The 25,894-nt window shown below is 37.7% G+C and overlaps 1 protein-coding gene across 1 annotated transcript; it reads left to right on the plus strand.

Annotated features, from left to right (window-relative positions):
- On the plus strand, nt 1-25,300 carry GSPT1 (G1 to S phase transition 1). Its single transcript, XM_040593848.1, has 15 exons — nt 1-486; nt 11,320-11,367; nt 11,778-11,819; nt 12,563-12,790; nt 13,808-13,841; nt 15,399-15,476; nt 17,756-17,936; nt 18,307-18,461; nt 19,780-19,920; nt 20,657-20,750; nt 21,085-21,165; nt 22,862-23,035; nt 23,489-23,578; nt 23,922-24,090; nt 24,809-25,300. Exons 1-15 carry the CDS (start codon nt 186-188, stop codon nt 24,859-24,861), a joined length of 1,869 nt encoding a protein of 622 aa, XP_040449782.1. The 5' UTR covers nt 1-185; the 3' UTR covers nt 24,862-25,300.
- Nucleotides 25,301-25,894: the final 594 nt, after the last annotated feature.

The raw sequence follows: 25,894 nt of genomic DNA on the forward strand, positions 1-25,894 counted from the left end.
GCGCGGCAGGCGGCGGGGAGGGGGTACGGCAGCCCCGGGAGGCCAGGCTGCGCTCGCGTCGGGGTGGTGGAGTACACGCGGAATCGCCGGAGCGAGTGCTGAGTCGGTGCCGCCGCCGGCTTCCCCCTTACCCCGGACGCTGGGAGACGCTTCGGGGCCGCAGAGGCTTGTGGGGCAGCCACAAAATGGAGGCGAACGGGAGCGGCAGCGGGAGCAGCAGCGACTCGGCTCCCGACTGCTGGGATCAGGCGGACATCGAGCCGGGCAGCGGCGCCGGCCTGGGGTCCGCCCCGCCGGCCGCGGAGGCCGAGGCCCAGCAGGAGCTGCTCGGGGCGGCCTTCAGCCGGCAGCTGAACGTCAACGCCAAGCCCTTCGTGCCCAACGTCCATGCCGCCGAGTTCGTGCCGTCCTTCCTGAGAGGGGGCCCGGCGCCCGGCCTGCCGCCACCCTCGCCCCCACCCGGCCTGCCGCCGCCGCCGCCCCACGGTAACGGCCGGGACGGGGCTGCGGGCGGGTGGGCGCCGCGGGCGGAGGGATGGGGGCCATGTTGGAAGGGCGCGGGGCCGCGCGGCGGAGGGGCCGGGGCGAGGCAGTGGGGCGCCCGCGGGGGAGGAGGGCAGGGCCACGCGGGGCCGGCGCGCGGCGCGGAGGGCCTGCGGCGGGCGGGGGCCGGGCCGGGCCGGCGGCAGCCCGGGAACCGGGTGAGCCGGGGGGCGGGGGCGGGCGGGGCGGCAGCGCTGGAGGGGGCGCGGAGGGCAGCGCCGGGCCGGGCTGAGGGCTGGGGCCCTGGGTGCTAGAGGCAGGAGGGTCTCGGCAGGCGGGGTGGCGTGCTGCGGGGCAGGGGTGCCACGCAGGAGAGGGGTTTGGGGGAGGGGGGTTGCGGCGCAGTCTGGGCGGAGGAGCCGGTTGTGACGGCTGAGGCGGCCCCGCGAGTTGGGGGGCCTGGGAGGGGGCCCGCAGCCGCCGTGGCCCCGCTGGGGTGCTGGGAACCCTGCGGGGGGCCGAGCCGTGGCAGCCGCTTCGCGCTCTGGGTGCGCGGCCCCGGTGGCTCCCCGGGCCTCTCCCCGGTGCCGTCACTCCCGAGGGGTTGCCCGTGGCGAGGGGCGACTGCGCGGCTCTCGCCCCCCTGAATCACTAGAGGAGTTGTCAGAGGGTTTGGTGGTAATAAATTAAGCGTTGCTGGGGAGAACAGCACTGCTTCAGCCACCAGTGGCTCAGGTGGATCCTAAATGTCTCTTTGAAGCTTCTATCAGGTAGTTACGATTTTCTAGTACAATGCTGACAAGTTATTATTAGGAAAGGTGGGGGTTGTCAGCTGGCCTCAGTCAATGGAGTAACTTGAAATTCACCCTGCTTTTAATTTCAAAGGATCTTTGTGTACGTAACGTTTATACTAGTTTTGCTTTGCATATGGGGAAATGAAAGGAGAGCTGCTTTTTAATTTTCAGCTTCAAACTGAAGGGCCTTCCAAACATCAGACATGCTAGTTAACTGCGTGGTACTATTTTCATGTCCCTCTTGCAGCTAAGGAGTTTGAGACCTGATTGAGTATAATAGTTTTAACACCTTCCTATTTTTTTCCATGATTTTTTGTATTCCTGTTGGTACAATATGAAACAAGCTAGCATTTCAGATGTTGATTCTAGTAATTTAATTTCACTAAAGCAACTGCTTGTTACATTATGTTTGTCAAGTTTTCCTGTTGATTGTGGCTTATTTATTGCATTGAGATTTAATATGTTAATTAGTGTAGCTCTCCCTAGTATCTAAAGTTATCAGATATTAACAGCTAAAATCTGGGTTTTTTTCATTTATGAAGGTTTAAAATTTTCATAACAGAATATTAACTTGTTTTTTCTGTTAGAGCAAATGTTAGCTTACATGTTCTCTACAGCTATTCGGCAGTCCTGATTTTTGTCAAAAATTGTAGTTCATGCACTATGCGGGCAGGCAATGTCTAAGTGCATTAAAATATTCATTCTAGTGTGTTTTTCAACCTTTGCAACCTGAACATAAGTCTTTTTTTTTTTTTTTTTAACTACGTAATCAATACTGTGACTGAAAACTTTCTTAGGGTTTTGAATGTTATTCTAATAACTTTGGGTTTTCTCTGTGGCTGCTTTGTAAGGTTTCTTCTAAGGCTTCCTATATTTAATTTTATAATTTTTTTTGGTAGGATTTGAACTACATTTCCTCATCTGCTCATTATATTTATTTCTTCATGCTCTCCTTTTCACCACTCTTTTGCTACTTCTGAGGCCTATGATGAGCTTTGTCTTTCCAGAGACTAGAAATTACTTACAGTTTCCTGGTCATCTGGAGTGATGAGGATAGCTCTTCTTTCCATCTTAGTTGCTGAGTGCAATTCTTACATAGTGCTATAATCTACCTGGTTTGAATTCACCTTGCTTCTATATCTTCTTTAAGGTTTAGAATTTTGAGTTTCTGTAATTTGACTTGGATGTCCCTAAGATTAAGCAAACAAAAATCTGCAATTAAAAAAGAAAAGATGAGGGGGAAACCCCCCAAAAACCCATACTACAAGCAAAAAACCCCAAACAGTTTCTTTTTTAACTGCAGTGCTATACTTGTTACATACTTTTCCAGGTCCGATGTACTCTATTACAGAAAGTAATTGACAGGCTTGCCCTTGCAGATGTTTGTCTAAGGTGACAACTACTTTCCTGGCTAGAAGAACTAGGTGGAGCTTGCTCTGGAAATAAGTCAGAACAACATGTGATTAGACAATGGTGCTGAATAAGTTGCTTTTCAGCAGCCCAGTTTGCTTTTGCTTCCATAGGGAATTAGGTGTTTTGTGACACTCATTCTTCATTATTGTAAGAAAAAAAATACTGTTTGTCATCTGTATTGAGGTCTGTACAAACACTGATTTGTACTGGGAAGGCTAAATTAATCTTGATTCTTAGGAAGAATCTAAAAAGCTGGGCATAAGTTTGAGGAATTAAGTGGCCTAAAGTTAACTTCTAGTAACACTTCTTGGAACTTTCTCTTGGTGAGGTTTTGTTTCAGTTATAATTCCTTAGTAATTCAAAGGATGTTGTAGATCAAGATAAATGTGTAACAGCAGCATATAGAATTCCACAGAACTCCTCTCCATTGTGTGGCTGCAGTGTGTAATAGTGTTTCCTTTTATGCACACTAACTTAATGTTTTTAGTAATTTTTATGAAATTCCTGTCATGTTTAGAGCACTGAAATAATGCTCACAAAAGCCATTCAGAGAAGATGTGAACTTTTCAAAATTGGGAAACTTGTGAGACCTGCATTCCAAGTAGTTGACTTAAAAACTTCTGGTATACATGATTTCTTTTGATTGCTAATTGTATATTAGGGAGAATATCTGACCAATGTTTACCACTAATACAATTTTTGCTTGCAGATAGTTTCAGAATTAGTTTGGAATTAAATTATCATTTGATTATATGTAAAAGGCATATGTTGTTTAAATTTTTGAACCTAAGGAACAGATTAAAACCAACATGTTCCAAATGTTGTAGCTGCCAGGACTTGCATTTATCAAATTGTGTCCAAGTTGAAACTCCTTTCTGTAGAATCTCTCTTTGTTGGAGTCTATTTGAAATGTAAAATAGAGACTTCTCGATTTTTCTGTCTGCAACAGACATTGCTGTACCACAGTGCCTTCAGTGAGCACGTCAAGTATGTCATGAACAAGTTGTGCTTCTAGGGAAACTTACTGTAGATAGCAGTTGCTGGACTAGCAAACTCAACTCAATTAAGGCAAGGTGTGATAGTCAGTAAAATGACATTAGATTGTGTTAGGGCATCTAAACATTCTTAGTCACAACTGCACCTTGCATCTTTGCTGTTCTGTAGCATCTATGAGTTATTTTTATACTACGGTTTATTAATTTTGTAAGTGTATGTAAGATGTAATTACATTTGGATGGATTTTTGTTTTTGTATCAAGGCATGGTTCAGAGCTGTAAGGGAATAGTTAATACACACACACACATATACCAGATTAATAAGATTTCTACTATTGAAGTTTTGTTTGGATCTCAGATATGAGAGAAGTGAAACATGTCAGAAAATGTGTCAACCTGCATTCTTGTGGTTCAGTTTTTGTCGTAGTTCTTGAATATTCACAGGCTTGGTAAAATTGATCACAGCTTCCTTGTATGGGCTTTACTGTATTTTACATTAGTTTTGCTTCTTTTAGAAGTCATTTTTAAGTACTCACTGTTGACTTTGCCTGGAGCAGGAGTCTGAAAAAGGTAACTTTCTGGTGCCCTTTCCAGCCTGAACTATCCAATGATTTGAAGTATGCACTGGTTGTGGTAAGAAAAAAAAGTGTCAATAGTACAAAAGTAACAAGAACAAAGTGTGTGACAGCAGCTAGTGTAAGGAAAGATAGCATTTATCCTTGTGATGGTATTAGTGCTACTGCTTCCTTTAGTACCTCTCTTGACCGCTTAAAGTAAATTTCTGAACATATTTGTTAATGACTACAATTTAGACAGCTTGCACCTGCAGTCTTGAGCCAGGCAAACATCTGGCTTAAGATTCAGTGCCCTTTAGATTGCTTCACTCCCTAAATATCCTCACTTGCCTGCTTGAAATAGTTATGTTTGAGCATCTGGACATCCTCAGCCTTCAAATGCTGTAAATAAATGGATATAGCATCTATACGGCTTTCCCTGCCCTCATTTTTCTTGACCTTGTAGCTAGCTGGACATCCATATATTCCGCCCTGCCACCAATCAGAAGCAAAAGAAGGCGTTTCATTATCTTCTGCTTCAGTTCTGAAGCCTATAATCTCCAGAGTAGGATGATGAGTTATCTGTATCATAATGTTCCCCAAAATTGGTCCTCTCTTGTTCTATACCATTCTCTGCAGACTGTATTTTAAGACTCTTCAGCAATTCAGAACTTAAAGAGACTTCACTTTGCATATGAACTTGCTAAAGAAGTCTTGTTTGTCTAAAACTAGTCCGCCATTCAAGAAATTACCATATTAAAGATTACATAGTTTATTCATATCAACATTTGAATAGCCATATGCTGATGATTTCCTCATAAGTAGGGTGTTAGTAATGCTGCTGTGAATACTTTGTAACTGTAAACTTGACCTGCTTACATGACAGCAAATCAGTGTCATATTGTGAATGCCAGTGTATGCTATAAATTCTTATTATAAAAAAATTATAATCTTGATTTGAGTTATTTGACTGTCTGGAGCAGTGTTCCTCTGTATCTGCTTCTCTTGACAGGTGAGCTGCATGACCTCTTAAAACGGTCAGTGCAGAGAAAGGCTGTATGTCTTGGCACTGAGTGGTCGGATGATCAGATGTAATATACCTGTGTGATGCAGTCAAGGTGCCAGCATACTACACAGATGTCCTTTGTCTACATCTGAACTGTCCCCAGGAAGGCAGCCAGGATTGTGTTGCTCCTGTTAGAATAATTCATAATGTTTGTGGCCTTTGCTTGACTCCAATAAAAGACAGAGACAGACCACTGGGAGCTGGCTGTGGACTAGACAAACTGTCCTGGAGTCTGCAGGTAGTCTGCTGACAATGCGTTTAGCACCCTGGTTTGGGCTACTGATTTATTATACTTGAAAGCATGATCTTAAAACTTGACTGCTCTATCAAAATGAACACAAAAATAATTTGGGACAGTTCTTGGATTCTATTAGCAATCTAATTGTACAATTCCACTTTCAGAATTTTGGGATTTTCTCCTGTTTTGTGATGAGACACATACAAGCAAGAGAAGCAGCTGATTGTGTGAAGCCAAGATAGAAAAATGGGTTTATCTTGGTTTTTCATTATGAAGAAATAAAGCAGTCAGAATTTTGTCAGTGACATTTATGACTCTTTTGAAGAGGTCTGTATGAAAATGACACTGATTTTCAGTACAAAAGTTAGTTTAGACAGGTGATGCAATATTAAAAATGTGTTCTCTACAACAGTCTGAGATTTTATGTGTAAATTTTACTCTCTTTATGTGTAAATGTTAAGATCCTGAGCTTAACCTGCTAAAAAATCCATAGTACTTAGATTTATTTTGTGTTGTGTTTTGTGGGTTTTCTTAAATTTCTATTCCCACTGGGTTATGAGGGATCTTTGGTACAGAGTGGAATCCTTAACTGTTCTAATATAGAGCTTGATTTCTTGACTGTTTGTCTCAAAAATCAAGTTATCAGCTGAGCACAACTACTTGGCCTTTAAGGAAAAAGGTTTTTCATCATATTCCCTGAAAATCCCCATAAGTTTTCTTAGACTTGGTTGTGAAGAAGCATGTCAGTTTTAGATAAAGGGAATTTAAGGTGTGTCCTCACTGGGAAAGGAAAAAGGTGGGTATTTAATTAAGCTAACATCTAGTAAAATCCTATGAATACAAAGCAAGTACTAATTTTTTTGTTAATTTAACAAATTAATGTTAAAGCTATTAAAGGTGCTCTTACAATGGTTGTTTTAAAAACTGGGTGTACATCTCAGTGTCCACTGGTGAAGCTAGGGCAGAGTCTCTGAAGCAGGTCATAGACCAGAAGAAAATAATTTTGGGTTTAAGTTAATTTACAAAACACCTCCCTTAATTACAGTGAACTCCTCAAAGCCTTTTCTTGATGTATATTTAAAAATAATGAATATTAAATACTTTGTTTAGCTCTAGCACTTGTGTTTAAAGTAATTTTTTGTGGGTTTTTGTTAACTAAGAATCTCTGGTGTTTTTTTAATTCTGATTCTCATGCTCTGTCTGTTTGACTTGGACCTTTATTTTTTACTGTGGTGTAATTCCCTTTATGCTTTTGTTAAAAATAAAAAGGGGGGGGGGGGGCAAACATCTGCTATGGAATTCATGAAAACTGTTACTATTGTGTAAATATGTACTGAACTCAGGTATGCAGATCACACATACAAAAAGGTGATGGAAATCCTAAAACAGGTGTCGAGTTTCTTTACTCTTCAGCCTTCCAGGAATTCCTGTGTAGGAATTTGATGCCTGTATTGGATACAGACCATCTAAGTCTTGTAGATAAGACAATTCTTTCAAACAGAATTAGCCTTTTTTCTTTTCTTTTTTAAAATGTCTCTCTATGCTCTGTTGTGCAAACGGTTTTATTAACTCTGTAGTCTACCTCGGTTGTTGCATTCCAGTAGTGCCTAGGTTCTTACCGCCAGCAGAGCAGGCTGGGAGCTGGGAGTGCTGGCCTCTCATCACTTCTGTGAAGGAAGGCATTTGCATTGTGGCTCAGGTAACTGATACTGGGGAGTTACCAGTTAACCACTGAACAGTATCAGCTTGTGTGGAGGCATCTCTCAGCTTATTCTGTGCATCTGTTAAATACTGCAGTTTATGTAAAGATGGCGGTTGTCATTACTGCTTAGCACTTTTTACTTCAATATTGCATTGTAACTGCAGTTCTAATATTGATTCCTAGTTTACCAGCTATACTTGCTTTATGTACGAACATCTTGCTTCATCCTAGTATAAATTTAATTATAAAGCAATTTTCTATTGTATTTGTGCAAACATTCTAAGCTGTTAATGCTGTGAAGTTCCTGGCTTGTACTGGTTTAAAACAATATTTGCAGAGATTGAGCGGTAGTCATTCTACCTGTGCAGCTTTAGTTACTGTACAACAAAAATGCATGCAAGTACAAAATTATGTAATACACACCAAACTCATCAGCTGTAGTAGAATGCTGCATGAATGAAATGGGCAGAGTGGATTCTTGCAGTATTTCTTTAGGACGTTAACTATAATTTAAAGAGACTAATGTTCTTAAAGTTGGGCAATTTTGTTTTCTTTATTGGAGTGTGCATAGTCCTCCATTGAGTTTTATATTAAAAAAATAGTATTTTTTACTTTATTCAGACAAGACTGAATTACATAATGTTGTTGTCTGATGGTTTACCAGTAGATAAATGCATTTGTATGTATCCATTTTTGTCTTTGGCACTGACATCAAAGATATTTCAAAAGATGTCCTAGGGCCCTGATGCTCAACAGGACTAAAGATGAACTGCTCACCTCATGCAATACAGCAAATAAGGTTGCAACAACAGTTCTTGATTTAGGGTTTGAGGAGAGACAGAGTGTGGAGGACACTATGTAAAAGCTAATTGTTTATCACAAAAATCCAAGAATTTGAAGCAGTACTTAAAGATTTGGCATCGTTTAAGACATGTTCTGACTTTAAAACTCATACAAACTACATTTTGAATCCCTCTTACATGACAATATTCCTATCTGAATGATTTTCACAGATAAGGGTCTAGATTTTCAAGCTGAACTTGAAACATTACAGAATGTTTTCCTGTGTTTATTTTCCTGTATGTGATGTTTTCACAACAGTAGTAAACTATGTTAGACTTATATGCTGTTAGTTACTTCCCTGACTTCCAGGAAACACAAAATGAGAACCTTTGCATATCTACTCCAGTGTTTTGGAGAGGTCAGGATAAGTTACAAGGACTACTTGGAACCTTCCTCAGTTTCCCTCATCTTTAAAAGTATTTTGTTGCAATGACTGTCTTTATCTCATGGGCAAAATAAGCACGGTTACATCAGTTTACTGGATTTGTGTAAATGTTTTGCCACAGGGACAGTGTGGAGTTGGGACTTCTTCTCGTGTCCTAATCCAGTATTGAGGAGTCCTAGGCAGTTCGCAACCATATTCGGAATTGTCATCTTTTTATGTGATCCAAAGATTCCCTAGTTGTTTCAGAACTGAAACTTAAAGGTGAAGTTTTTTTCCTTGAATTATTGAGATTGCCTTTCTGTCCTCTCTGCCATGGCACCAGTAGTGCTCTTCTGCTCAGCTGGTAACACCACTTCAGAGCACTGACCCACCCAAAAGCTGGTAGGTTCTTTACAAGTTCAGTTTTTGGTCAGACCAGCTCCCTTTGTAGAGCTTCAGTGGTTACACAGGCACTAGGGGCTGACACAAGAGAAGAGCAAAATTTGGCAACCCAGTGGTCTGAGAAGCAGTGGGACGGCATCCTTCTTTTCAGGTGTCTTAAAGGCATACTTCAGGCAGTCTGTTTGTTTCTTTAATGTCAGACTTCTCTGGTGTATTTGTTTGCAGTGTACCAGTGCCTGAAATAAACAATTCCAGGTTACACCAGTTTATCAGAAGTAAACAATTACTGAAGGGGTGTTTATTTTTGTCACTTAAAGCCTGTTCCTTTTTAAATTGATTCATTATTTATTTTTTACTTGGTTTCTTTAGAATGAACTTGTTTAGAGAGCGGTTTATATTCCTTTTGTGCTTTGAAGGAAGAGTGTATGTTTCATGTAATTTAGGGTCCCCTCTCAAAGCATGTCTGCCACTTGTGGGCCAGAGTGACCAGAGTTTAAGAAGTGGCTGTGGTCGTAACTGAGTATCTGTTGCCCCTGATTGTGTATGGATACTAAACAGTACTAAAATAAAATGCAAACTGGCTTACTCTCTTGTGTGCTAGCCTCATACAAGATTTAACAGATGGACCTTTTTAGGTTAACAATTTCCTACCGCCTTTCTGTTATGTGCGAAGGAACTTTTTTCCTGTCTACATGCCTGCTGTACTACAGACCAGAAAGTAAAGACAGAGTTTATTACAAATGCTGTTGATAATGTATTTCTAAGAATTAAATAACTTCAACCACTTGTACAGTTTCTGTTTCAAAGCAAGCGCATAAGTACTGTAATGTAATACATTTTTCATTATGGACAAACCTGAAGTGAAATCAAAAGCTTGTTGAAATGATCTTGTAATGAAAATATTTATGCATTCCAACCATATCATGTGTGAAATAGCCAACAATCTTCTGATGTGTTACAAAAGGGAGGCTTTAGGTTCATACCTAGATTCTGTGCCACCTGTTTTACCACACTCGTAAATTTGAGTCTTTTCCAGCTCTCAAATGGGAGTAATATGTCATTTCTTACAAGGAATCTCAAGGTATTCTATTCTTACGCTTTTACTTACTATATTAAATCAATCTCTTGAAGTTTTTTAACTGTGGTTTTTGGGACCCTGGAGCACAGATTGTGTATGATAAAACACATGAGTATAGGGAACAGTTTCCTCTTCTGTGGTGCTGTGCCCACTGTGCTATTCACTGCTGGTCACTGGGTGTTGTGCTGTGACCCACATTCACCCTGCCTGCAAGCTTTGTCCTCTGGACTTCTTCCAGCTTTTGCAGCACTGCTCCAGTTTATAGAAGTCTGCAGCAAATACGCAAACAGTGCAAAAGCAAAGAGGCTTACAATCAGGACCTTCTCTGTATGTTTTTGTTCTTTTGAGGGGATTTGTTTCATCTTTAGGTCCCATCATGCATGTAGAGCAAGTAATGCTGTAAGGTCTGTGTTTTTACAATGGGATTGAAGGACAGCTGGAGTACAGCTAAATAGAGGGTATGAATTTAGTATGTGGCTGAAAAAAAATAATTAACTTGTTTCAAAGAATTATAAAGTTGAATTTATACCAAGAGAAAACTAAATAGGTTAAGGTTTTAGGGATACTCATAAAAGTCCTCTTAATCATGTCAAACAATGTTCCGAAACATCAACTGGTGTAATTGTTAATTGGAACATATCACTTCTAGTAGGTTTAATAATTAGTTATAGCTCAGCATATATAACTGATTGAGTGATCTGTCAAAAAAACATACTTGTGGGTTTAATATGCACATGACTGGTGAGACTGCCCTCTTGAGTAATGTGACTATATTATGGTATTTAAGAGGACTGGCAAACTTACCAGGCGTATGAATGAGCTTATCATCTCTTGACCCTAATAACTACAGAAGATCTTAAGAACTTATTCTTAATAGTGTGTTTCAATTTTCTATTTAATGCTTATGTGAAATTGAGGTGCAATATCATCATAAGTATGCCTATAAGCTGAAGCTGGCGGAACCTTTCCATGCAGTTGTGACACCACACGCTCATTGTTTCTTTGGATACAATGAAACTGGTTTGACATATTTAAACGCCAGTTAAGATACTAACACTTAAAATTAGCCAGTATGCCCAAAAAGGATGGGCAGTAAAATACTATGTACAGAAAAATCGCTTCCTTTAAAACTTGCTTTGTAAGTTTATCTTTCCATGTGGGGGGAAAAAAAAATTGGAACTGTTCTTAGAACTGGTGTAGTATTTTAACAACTTCTAGGCAGCGTTCTGTAGAAGTAATTGTGCTTGGAGGCTACATTTAGTAGTTTTCTGGGTGGGGAGGTGTTTTTTTCTTAAATATACTTCTTGCAATAAAGTTGGGAGTCTTTTATGCCTAAGTGTCGAAATCGGTTACATCAGTGTATTTTAAAATTTAAACTTCTCTGCAGGTGTACTTGTAGAGACTTCTCCAGAGGAGCAGACAGCCTCTTGTGAAGGTAATTGTTTTCATGTTCTGATGGTATGCAATGCAGCCCCATGAAACCTAATTTTAAAAAAATTTTTGCAATCTCGTTTTTTAAAATCTGTGAACCTTTTCCAATCTTCATTCTCTTTATCCTCATACTACTGTTGTAAGGCAGTGTGGTTATCTATGGTTATTTACAATTTCATAGCCAGTCAAGCAAGGCACATAAAGACCAAGTGGTTTATTGAAGGTCATAATGCTTGCATGAAGCAGAATTTTTTAAATTGAGTCTGTATATTAAAGAGCATTGGCAAGTACCCAAACATTTAAAACTATCCTTTTATTAATATAGTCACTCGGTGGTTTTTTCTGTTCTTGAAACTATCATGGTAAATATGTATTCTCAATGATATCTTTTTATTTCTTTTCTTTTTCCCTTAGGTTCAAATGCTGCTGTTAACATGGAAATCTCAGAATCTGTTGGTAAGATGATAATTGTTCCATTTGACTATGACAGTACTATAAAATACCACAACAGTGCTTTTGCTGAATCATTGCAAACAAAATTGAAAAAAACCTTCTTGAGCCTTGGCATTTTTGGTCTTTACTAATTTTTGGTGTGTCTTTATACTTTGATTAGGAGAGAGGTAATCGAACACTAGTATGTGTTGACAGGTGCAGTTAGATTATCTGGACATTGAAAAAGCATCGGTGCTTTACTAAAAAATAATACCGTGTTACAAAACAGTCCCATTAATATGTGTGGAATAGTGATTAAGAAAAAACATTAAAGTGATCAGTAGTATGAGCAATCAGAACGTGGAAATTGTATCTTTCTCCTTGTATTTGTATGGCTTTTGAGAGAACTTACACCATTATCCCTCTCCATTTCTTTCTAAACATACATTAGCATGTGTCTGGATTCAGACAAGTATGATGGTCTGAGTGGATTTTCAGATATTTTTTTCCTTGTAAAATTGTTGCCTTGTTAAAACAGAAGTCTTTTAATTTCTGCAAATCGTGGTTTTCTGATGTCAGCACACAAGGTAGTTTGAAAACTCCTTGTAATAATAATTTCAGAAACACGCAGCAGTTGCCCATTTTTACATAGGAAGATGTTAACAGACTGGATAGTTGAAGTCTCTTGATTGTATCTTTGGGGCAGGGGCTTTTCTCCATAGTCATTGCTGTTAATTTTATTATCTATTTGAATATATCTAATTTAGTGGAAAATGGAGAGACAGAAATGTCCCCGGAAGAGTCATGGGACCACAAAGAAGAAACAAGTGAAGCAGAGCTAGGAAGTGGTCCTGCAGGGGATGCAGGGCCTTCTGAAGAAAGTGCTCAGGAAATGATGGAAGAGGAGGAGGAAATACCAAAACCGAAATCTGTTGTAGCACCACCAGGTGCTCCTAAAAAAGAGCATGTAAATGTAGTATTCATTGGGCACGTAGGTAAGTTGTAAGTGAATGTGGAGTAATTGGATCTTTGTGTTATGTATTATCTGGAACTCTGAGGCTTAGAAATTAATCCTGCTCTTTGTAGGGATGCATGTATTCACCGTGTCTTGAGGTGAACAAGAGCATTTGTTCTAATGAAGCTGCTCTGGAAAAATTCAAAAATTTAAAGATGGTCTTTCAGGGATAGAGTGCCTGTGTTCTTTTGGGCACAACAGTGTCTGTACTTATGATTTCTCAAGTATCTACACTATTAAGTGCCAAAGCAATGTGTCTTTATTTATGATCCAAAGAACAAAACTGGAAAGCAGTGCTTCTTTACTACTTGTTTTAAATGTTTTCAGAGCATTCTTTTTAATTAATAAATTCAAAGATGATTATTCAAAATATTAAACATTGTAGAGCTATAAACAATAGATGAACATAATTCAGGGTTAAAAGAAGCAGTTACAGCAAAATGTCCCAATTGAATAGCTTCAACAAGCTTCAGAAAAATCTTAAGTGGTGTCAAAAGTACAGAAGAGTTACTGAATCATAAGTTTTACAGGGAATTCTGTATTTTCACTTCATTTTCATAGTCTCTTATCACCTTAAAAGTACTGTAACTTAGTCCTTGGGTAAATTCAGGATGGAATCCCACAAAGTAAAGAGGCAGTGGGCAGAGATATATCCCAATATTGAAGAGCAGCCTACAAAAGTTAGGGACTTTGCAAGTAAGCTTCCCACGTTGTTAACGTACGCTTTTGCTGGATCATTGCTTGTTGAGGGTTTTTTTAGTTATTGATAATGCTAAGTTTATATGTATGAAAACAGAATTTTCAAAATCCAATATAATTGAATTGACAATTAATTATTACATAAACTAGGTAGGCTGAAAGTTGTATTAAAAAACTTATGATTACAATTAAAAATCACATCTTTGAAAATAAAGTAGTTGTTCAGAATTGTTTTCTTATTTTTCTAGGATTTTTCTTTTAGACTGTGAATGACTTAATTTTTCATTTTATTTTTTAGATGCTGGCAAGTCAACTATCGGAGGACAAATAATGTAAGGAAACTTTAAATATTTTTTTTTAGATTTGCTGTTCTTGTGAATTAAAAATACATTAAGTAAAATGAGTAATATTTTCGTTATGGCTTTAGTCAGCATAGATTAATACTCTTATAATGAGAATGTTACTCTCCCTGACAATTTAGTTACTTAATGTCTTTGGAATGTCTTAATTCCAGCAGATCTAATCTTACATCGCTATAGGAGTTTCACTTACTTAGTGGAAACAACAATGCAGAAGCATACATTATTAAATTAAAAAACCTGAATCCCTTTCTTAGAACATGACTCGGTTTTGTCATTTTAAAATGCCGTTTGAAATTGCTTTCTACCCTTTGTTAAACTTTGTCCTTTTTCTGAAAATTTAAAAAAGTGAATGTCCTTATTCCCTGGTGCTAACATTGTCAGGCATAATTTGATTTCATAATGCAAAATTATAATAGTTAATCTTTTAAGTCCCTTTTAGAAACAGTGGCTAGAGACTGCAGCATTTTTATGAGACAAAAGTAAATAAATGCAGCTAGATCTTAGAGTTTGTAAAAAAAAAAAAAAAAAAAAACCAAACAAAAACAAAAAAACAACCAAGAAGTTGTTTTGAAGTACATGAAGAAATAAATGCTGTCCTGCTGATGCAAAGTATTTCTGTGATTTTAAAATAATATTCTCAGCAAAAGTGGGAGGTCTTTGTCTTGGCATTTTCATCTTGTTTTGTTTTGACCAAACTGGAATGTTGAGATTGTCATGCTACATTTAACCTTCTAGGTCATACTAGAGTAAGTTAGCATTTTATTACATGATGTGTCTGAATATTCTCCTTGTACAAGGAAATGCCTATTCTGAACACTCCTACCTATGTGTAATGTTCCTAAAGCTTTTTGTGGTATTTTGTTTTTGCAGAATATCCCTTTGTTGTAAGGGGCACGTGCGTGGGAATTGGGTGCTTGTACAAACTTTTTCATTAACACTTTATTTACTGATATCACTAATTTTTCTCATAAACTAGGTAGATTACTGTTATTAGGAGATCAGGTAAAAATATCTGAGGGAAAAATATGCAAGTTTTAATGTAATAAAACTGTACACTACTTGCTGCTTTTCATAACTGATAGATCTCTCTTAAAGTATCAGTTTCCTTGTTCTATCTAAAACCAATGAAACCATACATATTTTTCTTTACATTTCAGGAATGTGTGTGTGTGAAAAGTTCTCCTATCACTATTTTGGCTTAATTTTGAAATACTGGATTGGTCTCGGAAATGAACTTAACAGATGTGGTTCCTTTTCAGAACTTGGCTCTATGAAATATTTTACAGTTAGACTTAAAAAAAAAGACATTCCTCATACTTCTGCTAAAGTGGTACTGGTGCACTTATACATACTAGATAATGGTGTGGGTTTTTGTGGAGAAAAAAATTCCACTGCTGCTTGCATCTGGCTGTTCCAGTTTTTCAAAATAATCTGTAGGGATTGTGTAAGTGTTTAAGTGTGTAAGTTTGGAACTATGTTTCTGCTTCATGTAAAATTGCATGTTTTTCCCCTCCTGCTCCTTCTCAGGTATTTGACAGGAATGGTTGACAAAAGAACACTTGAAAAATATGAAAGAGAAGCTAAAGAAAAAAACAGAGAAACATGGTATGAACTTACTGAGGTTAACGGCATGCTTTTCTCTTTGCACTGTGATGGAAGTGGCAAACTTTCTCATCTCTGTCCCTGTAGCACTAGCTTCCTGCTGGAATGGATTTCAAGTGTGTGGGGAGGAATCTCTTGTTCTCCTCCAGTATTTCTTTTAACTAAAACTGTACGAGACAGTGTGATTTGCACTGGAACGGGTTTTGCTGCAGCAATGCTGTGGTAAACCTAGTTGGTAAAAGGAATAAAAGACAGACTCTTTTTCTCAGGCAGCTCTTGGGGTCATTCTATCTGTATGCCTTTCACCTGTAAACAGCAGAGAGCTATTTAAGGGACAGAGATTAAAGCTGTCAGTTTGGCAGACATAAAGAAAGAGGAAGTGAATAGTTCTGGCTGTCAGCTTGAATCTTATTTTTATATTGAATAAAGATAGCATCTGCAGTTAAGTTTCCTCCAAGCAAGACAATGCTGCTGTCATGTGTGGGGGTTTTGCAGGCCTCTTGTTTGTTTTGGGGTTTGTTATTGTCTTTTGGTTGTTTTTTGGTCTTGTGTGTCTGTATGTAAAGTACATAGCAGCCTGTTTTTTCCCTCAAACAGCTCCTGGAAAATTGCTTTTCCTTTTAGAAACTTTCCATTTTTGGCTATGGTAGAGGCAAATAGGGGTTCAAAGGGCTCTGGAAAAAAAGCAGCTAAAGACTTCCTTAGTGGTAGAGCAGCAATGGAGCACTTGAGGGGTGGGCACTGACCTGAATTGATTGTGTTATGTGTGGGAGGGAGGAATAGGACGGGTGATATACGTTCTTTTTATCAAGCAAGCATCATTCCCATGTTGGGAGTTGACCATAGTAATAAATATTTCAGGATCTTCCTCAAAAACCCTGGACAGCTTGAAAAACAGATTTCCTGTTCCCCCTCCTCTTTTAGAGAAAGTGTTGCAGGAAGTGCCTCCTTGAATGCTATTTTTATTCTTTAAAATATGTCGTGATATACAAAGTGTGATGTATCTGTGTGTCATTATCAAAGATCTTGTTAGCTCAATTCATGTGTTGAATGTCTTGGAAGTCTTAGCAGTTTTACTTTGTGATTCAGAAAATTCCTTACTGTAGTGCAGAGTTGACATTTCAGTCAGAAATGCATCTTTCCTTAAAAAACGCTATGTGCAAAAAGGGCTTGCCATCCAGCTACCAAGCATAAAGTCCTGCTTGATTCCAGTTCGCTGAGCAAAACTTGATGTTTGCCTTGGCTGAAATCTTCCAGAAACACAGGCCATGGTGAAGACTGCAATGCATAAGAGCACACGGACTGGTACAAACCAAAAGCCATCTAGCATACTATCTAGACCTCAGTCACTGACAAATAGGTACTGCCTGGGGAAGAGTGTGATTATATATCCATAATTCCCAATGTTTAGTGCTTTCTCTGACTCGGGAACCTCTTGAGCTGGAAAGGACATCTTTGTGTTTAATAGTCCCTGATGTTCCCTGGTCACTGATCAGCTGAGTTAGCAGTGTTTGTTCAGACATTATCCAGTCAATACAAAAGACAAGCTAAAGGTCTTTATAAGCTGCTGTTAATGGTGAAAAATATTGGTTTGTTAAGCCAGTTCAATTTAGTTACTACTATTTTTTTTTTCTTCTTAGTGAGAGGATTAGGTTTTTTTCTCTCTATTCACCAGTTTTCACAAAACCTGAAGGACCTAATAATCTTTTTTTGAAATTTCCGTTCATCTGTCTTACTTGAATCTAAATTGTCAATGGCCAATGGGATAAAATATAATTAGGAGGGGACAACAGTTGATACAATCAAAGATGGGGTGACTAAAGGGTGGTGTCGATTTCATAGCCAACTTCTGTTTTAGTATGTGCAAATAAATGAGAACTGATTATACTTCTCATATTATTAATATGTGCAAATCAGAACTAATATTTTAGTTAATTATGCTGAGAAAGAAGAATTGTTTTGTATTTAATCCAGAGGTATTTTTCAAAGAAAGTATTTGAGATTAGGTCATACCTGGGGAACTTAGTAACTGGAAATTGTTTTTTAGAAATGCATCGCTCTAGGTATGTGAGGGACAGCTGGCGTTGGGCACTATATATACACAAAACATTCACTAAAAAGTCATATTGGTCTTGCAAATGCTTAAGTTCAGTAATGCTGAGCTGGTTAAATAGTTGAGCAGGAAAAAAAAGACATTTTTTGATGAACAAATCATCATACAAAAATTTAGTAAAATTTAATACAAAAATAGAATATTTGGATTGTTTTTTGGCTTTTTTTAGGTACCTTTCATGGGCCTTAGACACAAACCAAGAAGAGCGAGACAAAGGTAAAACAGTAGAAGTGGGTCGTGCCTATTTTGAAACTGAGAAGAAACACTTCACTATTCTAGATGCTCCTGGACATAAGAGCTTTGTTCCAAATATGATTGGTGGGGCTTCTCAAGCTGATCTTGCTGTGCTGGTAAGAACAAAGCAGATTCTTATATTTTGGATACACTGTGGAATTAAGCTTTTTATTTTTATTTTTTATTTGCTTGTTTACTCTTTTGGTTAATTACAGTGGGCAAAATTTCCACTTCTTAGGTCTACCAAGTCCAGTGGTTTTTGGAGTAACTTAACAGATTCATAAAATTGTCCACAGGTGTCATGTGACTTTTATTTATGTCAGTGCAGAAACTAATGGGTAATATTGAGGACATACCAGTGCATTTTAAAAGCTTTTACTAGTTTGACTACTCAAAGTTGCTTTTCAATAAGGCAGTATTGCCCATTGTTGATTGTTCTGTTGAGAGAATTTTAGAACTTTTATTAAAATGTGTATTTTTAATTAGGTTATATCTGCAAGAAAGGGAGAGTTTGAAACTGGATTTGAGAAAGGTGGACAAACAAGAGAACATGCCATGTTAGCAAAAACAGCAGGTGTAAAACATTTAATAGTTCTTATTAATAAAATGGATGATCCAACTGTAAACTGGAGTAATGAAAGGTGAGTTTATTTTAAAATAATTGATCTTCATGAAAAGATATTGAAATAAAGTAGTTCCTAAGTAAAGTAACTCTTTGTATCCCATTTTTGCTGAAAAAATGGTAGACTGGTGGACTGAAGACAGGTTATCAAAATTGCAGGGAAACCAAGCATAGTGCCTAGGACAGTGCCTCTCAACCAGGCTTGAAGTTCCACACTACTCTGAAACATTCCTTTTCAATGTTTGGATCCCTGCAGCCGTATCTAACATTCTTGATTGCCATGTTGTTGCTAAACTCCTAGCGTAGATATGGTGAGAACAGCATTATCCTGATCACCTTATGTGTCCACCCTGTAGTATTTTAAGTTGGGGTTTATGATAAGCTGAATTGAATAAGCAAATAATGTATTAAAGTGGTCTGTGATTAGAGTCTGAGAAGGGGGGAGGGAGGGAAACTTGCAATGGTATAGGCCAGGTAAAAATAACCAGAAACTCAATATGTAATATTTAAGTAATAAAAAGGATTAAGTTATTCTTTTCTGCCTTAATGCTCAAATGTTACTAGAGGGTTTAAATTTTCCTAAGGGTCAAAATTCAGGCCTTTTTATGGCTTCTGTTACACCTTTCTTCTCACGCCTTTAAGCTGGATGTGAAAGTGTAACTTGTTCCTTCCCTAGAGATACTTGTGTAATGATGGGATATAGCTTTCTTCTGCAGTGTAATATGAGTTGTCAGAGAACCTGCTGTGCGATCAAGAATCATGCAAGTTTTTGTGGAAAGCTATGAGGGACTACGCAACTTTACATCAGCCTAGTTTGCTAAGAGAATAAGGCATGCCTAAATGTGCTGTCTTGGTCCTGCCCTAACCTTCTGACATCATTAAATTCAGCTGAAACTGGCTGAGGGGAGAAATAAATAGCATTACATCTTAGGAAATGATGTAGGAGATTGGAGGACACCAAGTCACCATTGAAGTGAAAGCCTGCAGCATGACCTCAGTAGCTGTCTGCTTGGTCTGTCCTGCTATCTTGGCCTGGGTGTCTTGCTTAAAAGCAGATATAGCATATGCTGCTGCTTACCCAGCCCAGTAATTGAGGTATATGGAGAAAACTGATGCTTTATGGAGCAGAGGAATGAGGGGGAGTAGGCAAGTTGTGCTGGAAGATCAGGGAGAAGATGCTAACAGGCCGCTAAGCTTTATGATGTTTGGTTGCTGCTTACATAGTAACTTAACTGATAAAAATGAAATGCCTATGTGTTTTGGGGTTTTTTGGAGTACAGTATTATGTCATGCTGGAATAACTGAAACTTATCTTGATCTGCTTGTCATTTTAATAGATATGAGGAATGTAAAGAGAAACTGGTGCCATTTTTGAAGAAAGTTGGCTTCAATCCCAAAAAAGATATTCATTTCATGCCCTGCTCAGGACTGACTGGAGCAAACCTTAAAGAACAGTCAGAATTCTGTCCTTGGTATATGTACGTATCTGAAATTGAACAACTTGGGTGTTTGCTATATTTCAATAAATGTAAATGCTGCAGTGAAGCTGGGAAGAAATACAGCATGGTATGTCATCGGTGTCCAAGTAATTTTCTAAAGTGCTTGAGGAAATACAGTCAGGGCAATAAGAACACAGGTGTGATGAGAAGATTAATGTTAGCAGACTCTTAATAGTATTAGCAGTATTCTTTGGCTTTGCAAGTTTGAGTGCCATGCTAGCCCTTGAATTTTACAGTGATGCTGCAGTTGACATGTTGCTAGAATGAGTAATTGTTTGATGTGAACAGTTTGCTTGAAGCTGTATTATAATTACTGACAAGCCATGTCTCTCACTGGATGTCATGTTTTCCAGTATTGTTCATGGCAGTTAAAACACATTAATGAAAATCACGTTTGGACCTAGCTTATGGCTTTATATTTCCAAAACATATCACATATTCTTTTGAGAACCTTGCTAGATAAGTAATTTGTAAAATACGCCTGTAACGTAGCTTAAAACCTATATGCACTTCCTGGGTATTAACATGTTAGATAGGGTAAAGTGGGCACTACTATGGGATGCTATAATAAGATGTAACTGTCTTAGAGGTCACTGTTCTTAATGATGACAGAATGAAAATCATTCCTTTTGTTGGACTGCATTTATCCATTCTGAGTAATTTTTAAATAGAAGGGTGCTCACAAAATTGAAACAAATGCCTTCTGCTCTTTTAGTGGATTACCATTTATTCCATACCTGGATAATTTGCCAAACTTCAACCGTTCAGTTGATGGACCAATCAGGCTGCCAATTGTGGATAAATATAAGGTACACATTAAAATAATAGGACTGAAAGTGTAAGTGGACTGTTTTCAGAAAGCAGTAAATAGTCTATTTACTGTGTTTTTAGAGGGTATCTTTTTTTCTTTATATGTCTGCGTTTCCAACTGTAGAATAGAGGTGGGGAGGCAAAATAAATAATTTTGGCATTATATGAGACTCTTAAACGTAGTCTTTCATGAGAACAGTTTCCCAAACGTTAAGTGTAGCAGTGCTAAATAACTTCATAGGGTTAAGTAATCATATTTAATAGTTAAGTCATAAATAGGGCAGACTCCATGAAAAAATGTTTTCAATTTTAATGTAATTTCTTTTTGTCAAGGATATGGGCACTGTGGTCCTTGGGAAGCTGGAGTCAGGCTCTATTTGCAAAGGACAACAGCTTGTGATGATGCCAAACAAGGTATGGTAAAGTTTACATAAAGAGCTTGATTCTTAAAGGTACTCATTATTTAAATCAGAAGTTTCTCTATTGCTCAGCTGAACACAAATAAGCTTTCATGTTTTGCACAGGTGATGTTTCCAGGGTGTGTGTGGATATGAATAGTTAACTTCCTCAGCATTTAGACCTCAGGTTGCCTCTCTATAATAAACTCAATCACTCAGCTACAAGTCATAGTTTATTGGAACTGTGTTTTACTTCGCATTTTTACAGTTGGCCCAAAAAAAACTTTTTCCTGCTATGGGTTAATATTACTCAAAATTTTTGTTCTTTTTTTTCTTTTTTTATTTTCCCTTGCCCAAAGGGAAATAGGAAAAAACCGTAAAGGATACAAACAGTACATAGTGTGTTCCAATGAAAAAACTAAAGCTTGCTTTAGTTAAGAATAGGTTGTTCCTGCAGGTAGCTAGCTGTTCCATAATGTGAGATCACTATTTAGAACCATTGTGCTGTCCTGAAGAATATGAAAATACAAAAATGAAGGATGTGAAAACATAGTTGGGGAGAGGCAGCGGATGAGAGCAGTGTGCTCTACTAACAATGGTATTTGTTTCCATTGGTTTCTTACCAAAAGGGTTTGGAAATTTTGTTCTTATCTATTCATGTCATCTTCATTTTAAGCTGACACATTTCTTCCAATTCTGTAGGCTGAGGTAGTTTGCTAGTCTCAATGTCTCGATACTCAAATGTACAGTAAATCTACAGCTTATTGAAAGTTGGCATTTCCTAATCAAAATATGCTAATTAGATTGACTTCCATGGCACCTTTCTAGAAGCTGCTGAAACTAGACTTAGACAGTTTTTGAGATTATGCTTTTCAGTTTTTAAGGTAATTTAACACAGTGGCTTTTTATAAAACTGCTTGACATGCATCTGACACCCTTGTTACTTTGGGGTTGATAAGGAGAAATTAATAAACTGTAAATGGCTTTAAACAATACAGAATTTGTATTCAGTAAATAGCCAGTGCTTTTGATGATGCTTTTTTCCCCTGTTACTTTGGCAGCTAATGAAGTTGAACTAAAATGAACTAAAATGACTGAATGTCAACAAGTCAGACATTTTTCTGAAACTACTCCATTCTTAATTTCTCTGCCTTCTCATTATTAATTTGGTATCTTTTAGTACAAAGATATAAAAGTCAGACAAGATATTGCAACATATAGGAACATCAGATTACGGTGTTTGTTGGAGAGCAATCATTAATATACCCCTTCTCCAGGAAATCTTGTAGAATTTTGGGATTCTAGGATTCCTGGATTGTGTTAATACTCAGACTGTCATATTTTGAATGTAACAAGTCTATAAAACAATGTGGCTTTTGCATTCTTCTTAGATATTATGCAACCATTGTATCTCTTGTCTCTTTATAAGTTTTAAACTTGTTTCACTTGAGGAATAGTGGATATTCTTGAAATTTGCTTTCCATTGTATACATGCTATAGAATTATAGTAAAATATATTTCTTAAATTATGCTATTTTAAATATCAGTAACTCATCAGTAACTTATTTTAAATATTCTGAAGCTTGCAGAACCAAATATAATGAATTAAACTGTAACAGAATTATTTATTGAAATCCTATTGTATTAAAATTATTTTTGTACCAGACTAAAATATTCACAATACAAAACTGCTTTTTTTTGCTTTCTTTAAGCACAATGTGGAAGTTCTTGGAATCCTTTCTGATGATGTAGAGACTGATTCAGTAGCCCCAGGTGAAAATCTAAAGATCAGACTGAAGGGAATTGAAGAGGAAGAGATCCTTCCAGGATTTATTCTCTGTGATCCCAACAACCTGTGTCATTCTGGACGCACATTTGATGCCCAGGTAGAATAAATAGCATTTAATTGCTGTATAGATGGGTGTAAAGCATTAAAATGTCATGCTTGTGTTTCACCAAATCTAAACTTCAACAGTTTGAAATTTCAGTTGAGATTTCTTATTCACAATCATGTCCCTTAATTGCCAATAATATATATACCTAACGCTCTGACATGATTCATTGGAGTTTTTAAAATACCATTTGTTTTGAATGTTAACTTCTCAATGAAGTTTTTGATACCTACAGTCATGAAAGCAAGATCTTGTCAGGCCAGTTCTTCAACTTTGTACTTTATAAGCAACCAGGTTGTTTGTAATATGAGATTTTGTTTGTTGCACAAAAATTTGTTGTGTTTGTATTGGTCAACTATACATTTTAATATAGTTCTGTATTTGGTTATTCTCTGCTCTTTCATAATTGAAATGAGGAAAAATGCCTTTATTTTTATTGTTTTACAGATAGTGATAATTGAGCACAAATCCATTATCTGCCCAGGTTATAATGCTGTGCTGCACATCCACACCTGTATTGAAGAAGTTGAGATAACAGTAAGTGTCCTTTTCAGTTGCGATGTGAATATAGACAGTCCACTTGTTGAGGTGAGGAGTTCTGTCATGACATATATCTGCAGAGCAACTATTGTAACAGAACTCCAGCCTTGAATGGAATCTGTGGTCAGTACTGTGACACAACCAAAAATGGCTGTAACTGTTAGCATAAGCTTGCCGAAAAGGGTGGTAAGTCATGTTTGACTTCTTTATGCAGTAAATCTTAGAAGTTTTTTTGTTTATTTCTAATTATTTTCTTTCTTAGACAACTTCAGGGTTTTTTGTAAAGAAAAAAATACCCCTTACTTTAGCACTCACAGCTATTATTTTTTTTCTTATACAGGCCTTAATCTGCTTGGTAGACAAAAAAACAGGAGAAAAAAGTAAGACACGGCCCCGTTTTGTGAAACAAGATCAAGTATGCATTGCCCGTTTAAGGACAGCAGGAACTATCTGCCTTGAGACATTCAAAGATTTCCCTCAGATGGGTCGCTTTACCTTAAGGGATGAGGGTAAGACTGCGTGATCAACACTGAAGTGCTGCAAAAATAGTTATTTGAATAGGAAATCATGCATGGCGGTGAGGTATTAAAATGCTGGTATCTAGTGGAAATCACTGTCTGGGTAGCAATGGAAAAGTAAATCTAAGCAAATTGTGTCATTGCACAGAGTTCTTGCTAGTAACAAAAAGCTTGTTTTTATTCTAGAGGAATAATGTACAAAAACGTGTGCCATGAAACAAAAGGTTGAATTTGAAGAATCATTATCGCTGTTTTCGTAATGTGTCCTGGAATGTCCACCTACAATATGAATATCATTGTTTCTCTGTAGAAAGTTAGAAAAGTTAGGGGGGTTGTATGTTGGGCTTTAACTCACCCTAGTAAAACTTGTGGATTTGTGGGATGCATTTAAAATAAATTAACTTTTAAAAGCAGTAAACAGATCTGGTAAAATGACTCTGCCTTGCCTTCTCCTCAGATGAATATAGAGCAGGCTTTCCACAATCCACATTGTGTTCTTTACTGTGAGAATAGCAGGCTTACTACTTTGAAGATTTTGCTGTGTTTTTAAAATACACTGGTGGTTTCATTCTGCAATACAACAATTTATTCTCTGTATTATTTCTAATGCTCTCGAGAGCCTGTGTTTTTGGGGCAAGTTTTCATGTTCTTAGACTTACACATTCTTTTCCCAATATATGTAACTCTGCTGTTTGTCTCCTTGGTTTAGGTAAGACCATTGCAATTGGAAAAGTTCTGAAACTGGTTCCAGAGAAGGACTAAGCATTTTTCTCAATGACCCCCGCACAATACTGTGAGGAAAATCGACTCTGCAAAAGCCTACTTCACACCGCCTTCTTATTTTCTGCCCATTGATAAACTTCTCCCCATATTTTGCAAAGACAAATTTCACAGCAAAGGTCCACATTATGTCAGCTTTCTCATATTGAGAGCTCTGCTATGCCACTGTTGAATTTTCCCAAAAATAATTTTTTTTTTCTCCCAAATTCTGCTTCCTTGGAAAGATTCGGCAATAGCTTTGTAAGTGATGTGGACATAATTGCCTATAATTATGAAAATCTAAAGGATTTTTAATGTTTAATTTCCCCCACCATATATATTAAGACCTCTTTTTTTTCCAGGCAGATCATTCAGAGTGTGCGAGTGTGTGTGCACATGTTACAAAGATGACTACCATGTTAATAAACTATTCAATTTGAAATCTTTTTCGGTATTTGAATTGCTTTTGAATAATGTTTTTTATCCGGATGTAACGCAGTTGCATTAGCTTTTTAACTTTCCAGTAACCTAGATACTTGGTTACTTGGACTTTTCTAAACTCCTCAGCCTCCCCACACACACAGTTTTAAATGAGGCAATTGGGCACTCAACCAAGTTTGTATTAAAATAATTAGGATTGCCCCTTCCCTTTGTTGAATGCATTCTTGAAATTAAAAAACATTCATGCAAATGTGGCACCTTCATTAGCTTTACATTTGTTAATATCTTCAGCAAATTTAGGTTGACTTAACATCATTACTAGACACAGTAAGTCAATTTTGAAGGCTAGAACTACATATTGTGTCTTCATAAAATTTCAGCATTAATAAATTCTTAATTGCAGAAAATGTTAACAACCAGTACATCAGTGAAACTTGCAAAAATAAGAGAATTTGTGGCAATAGTGCCTATTAGTATTTATAAGAGCTGCATTTTGTGGGAGAACTGGGCCAATTAAAAAGTGCCAGTTACATAAATTACTCAGTTCAGTGTGACTTTAATTTAGAGGGCTGGATAATCCTTGCTGTTTTAAAGA

The sequence above is a fragment of the Falco naumanni genome, chromosome 4, assembly GCF_017639655.2.
Source record: "Falco naumanni isolate bFalNau1 chromosome 4, bFalNau1.pat, whole genome shotgun sequence".
Lineage (NCBI taxonomy): Eukaryota > Metazoa > Chordata > Aves > Falconiformes > Falconidae > Falco > Falco naumanni.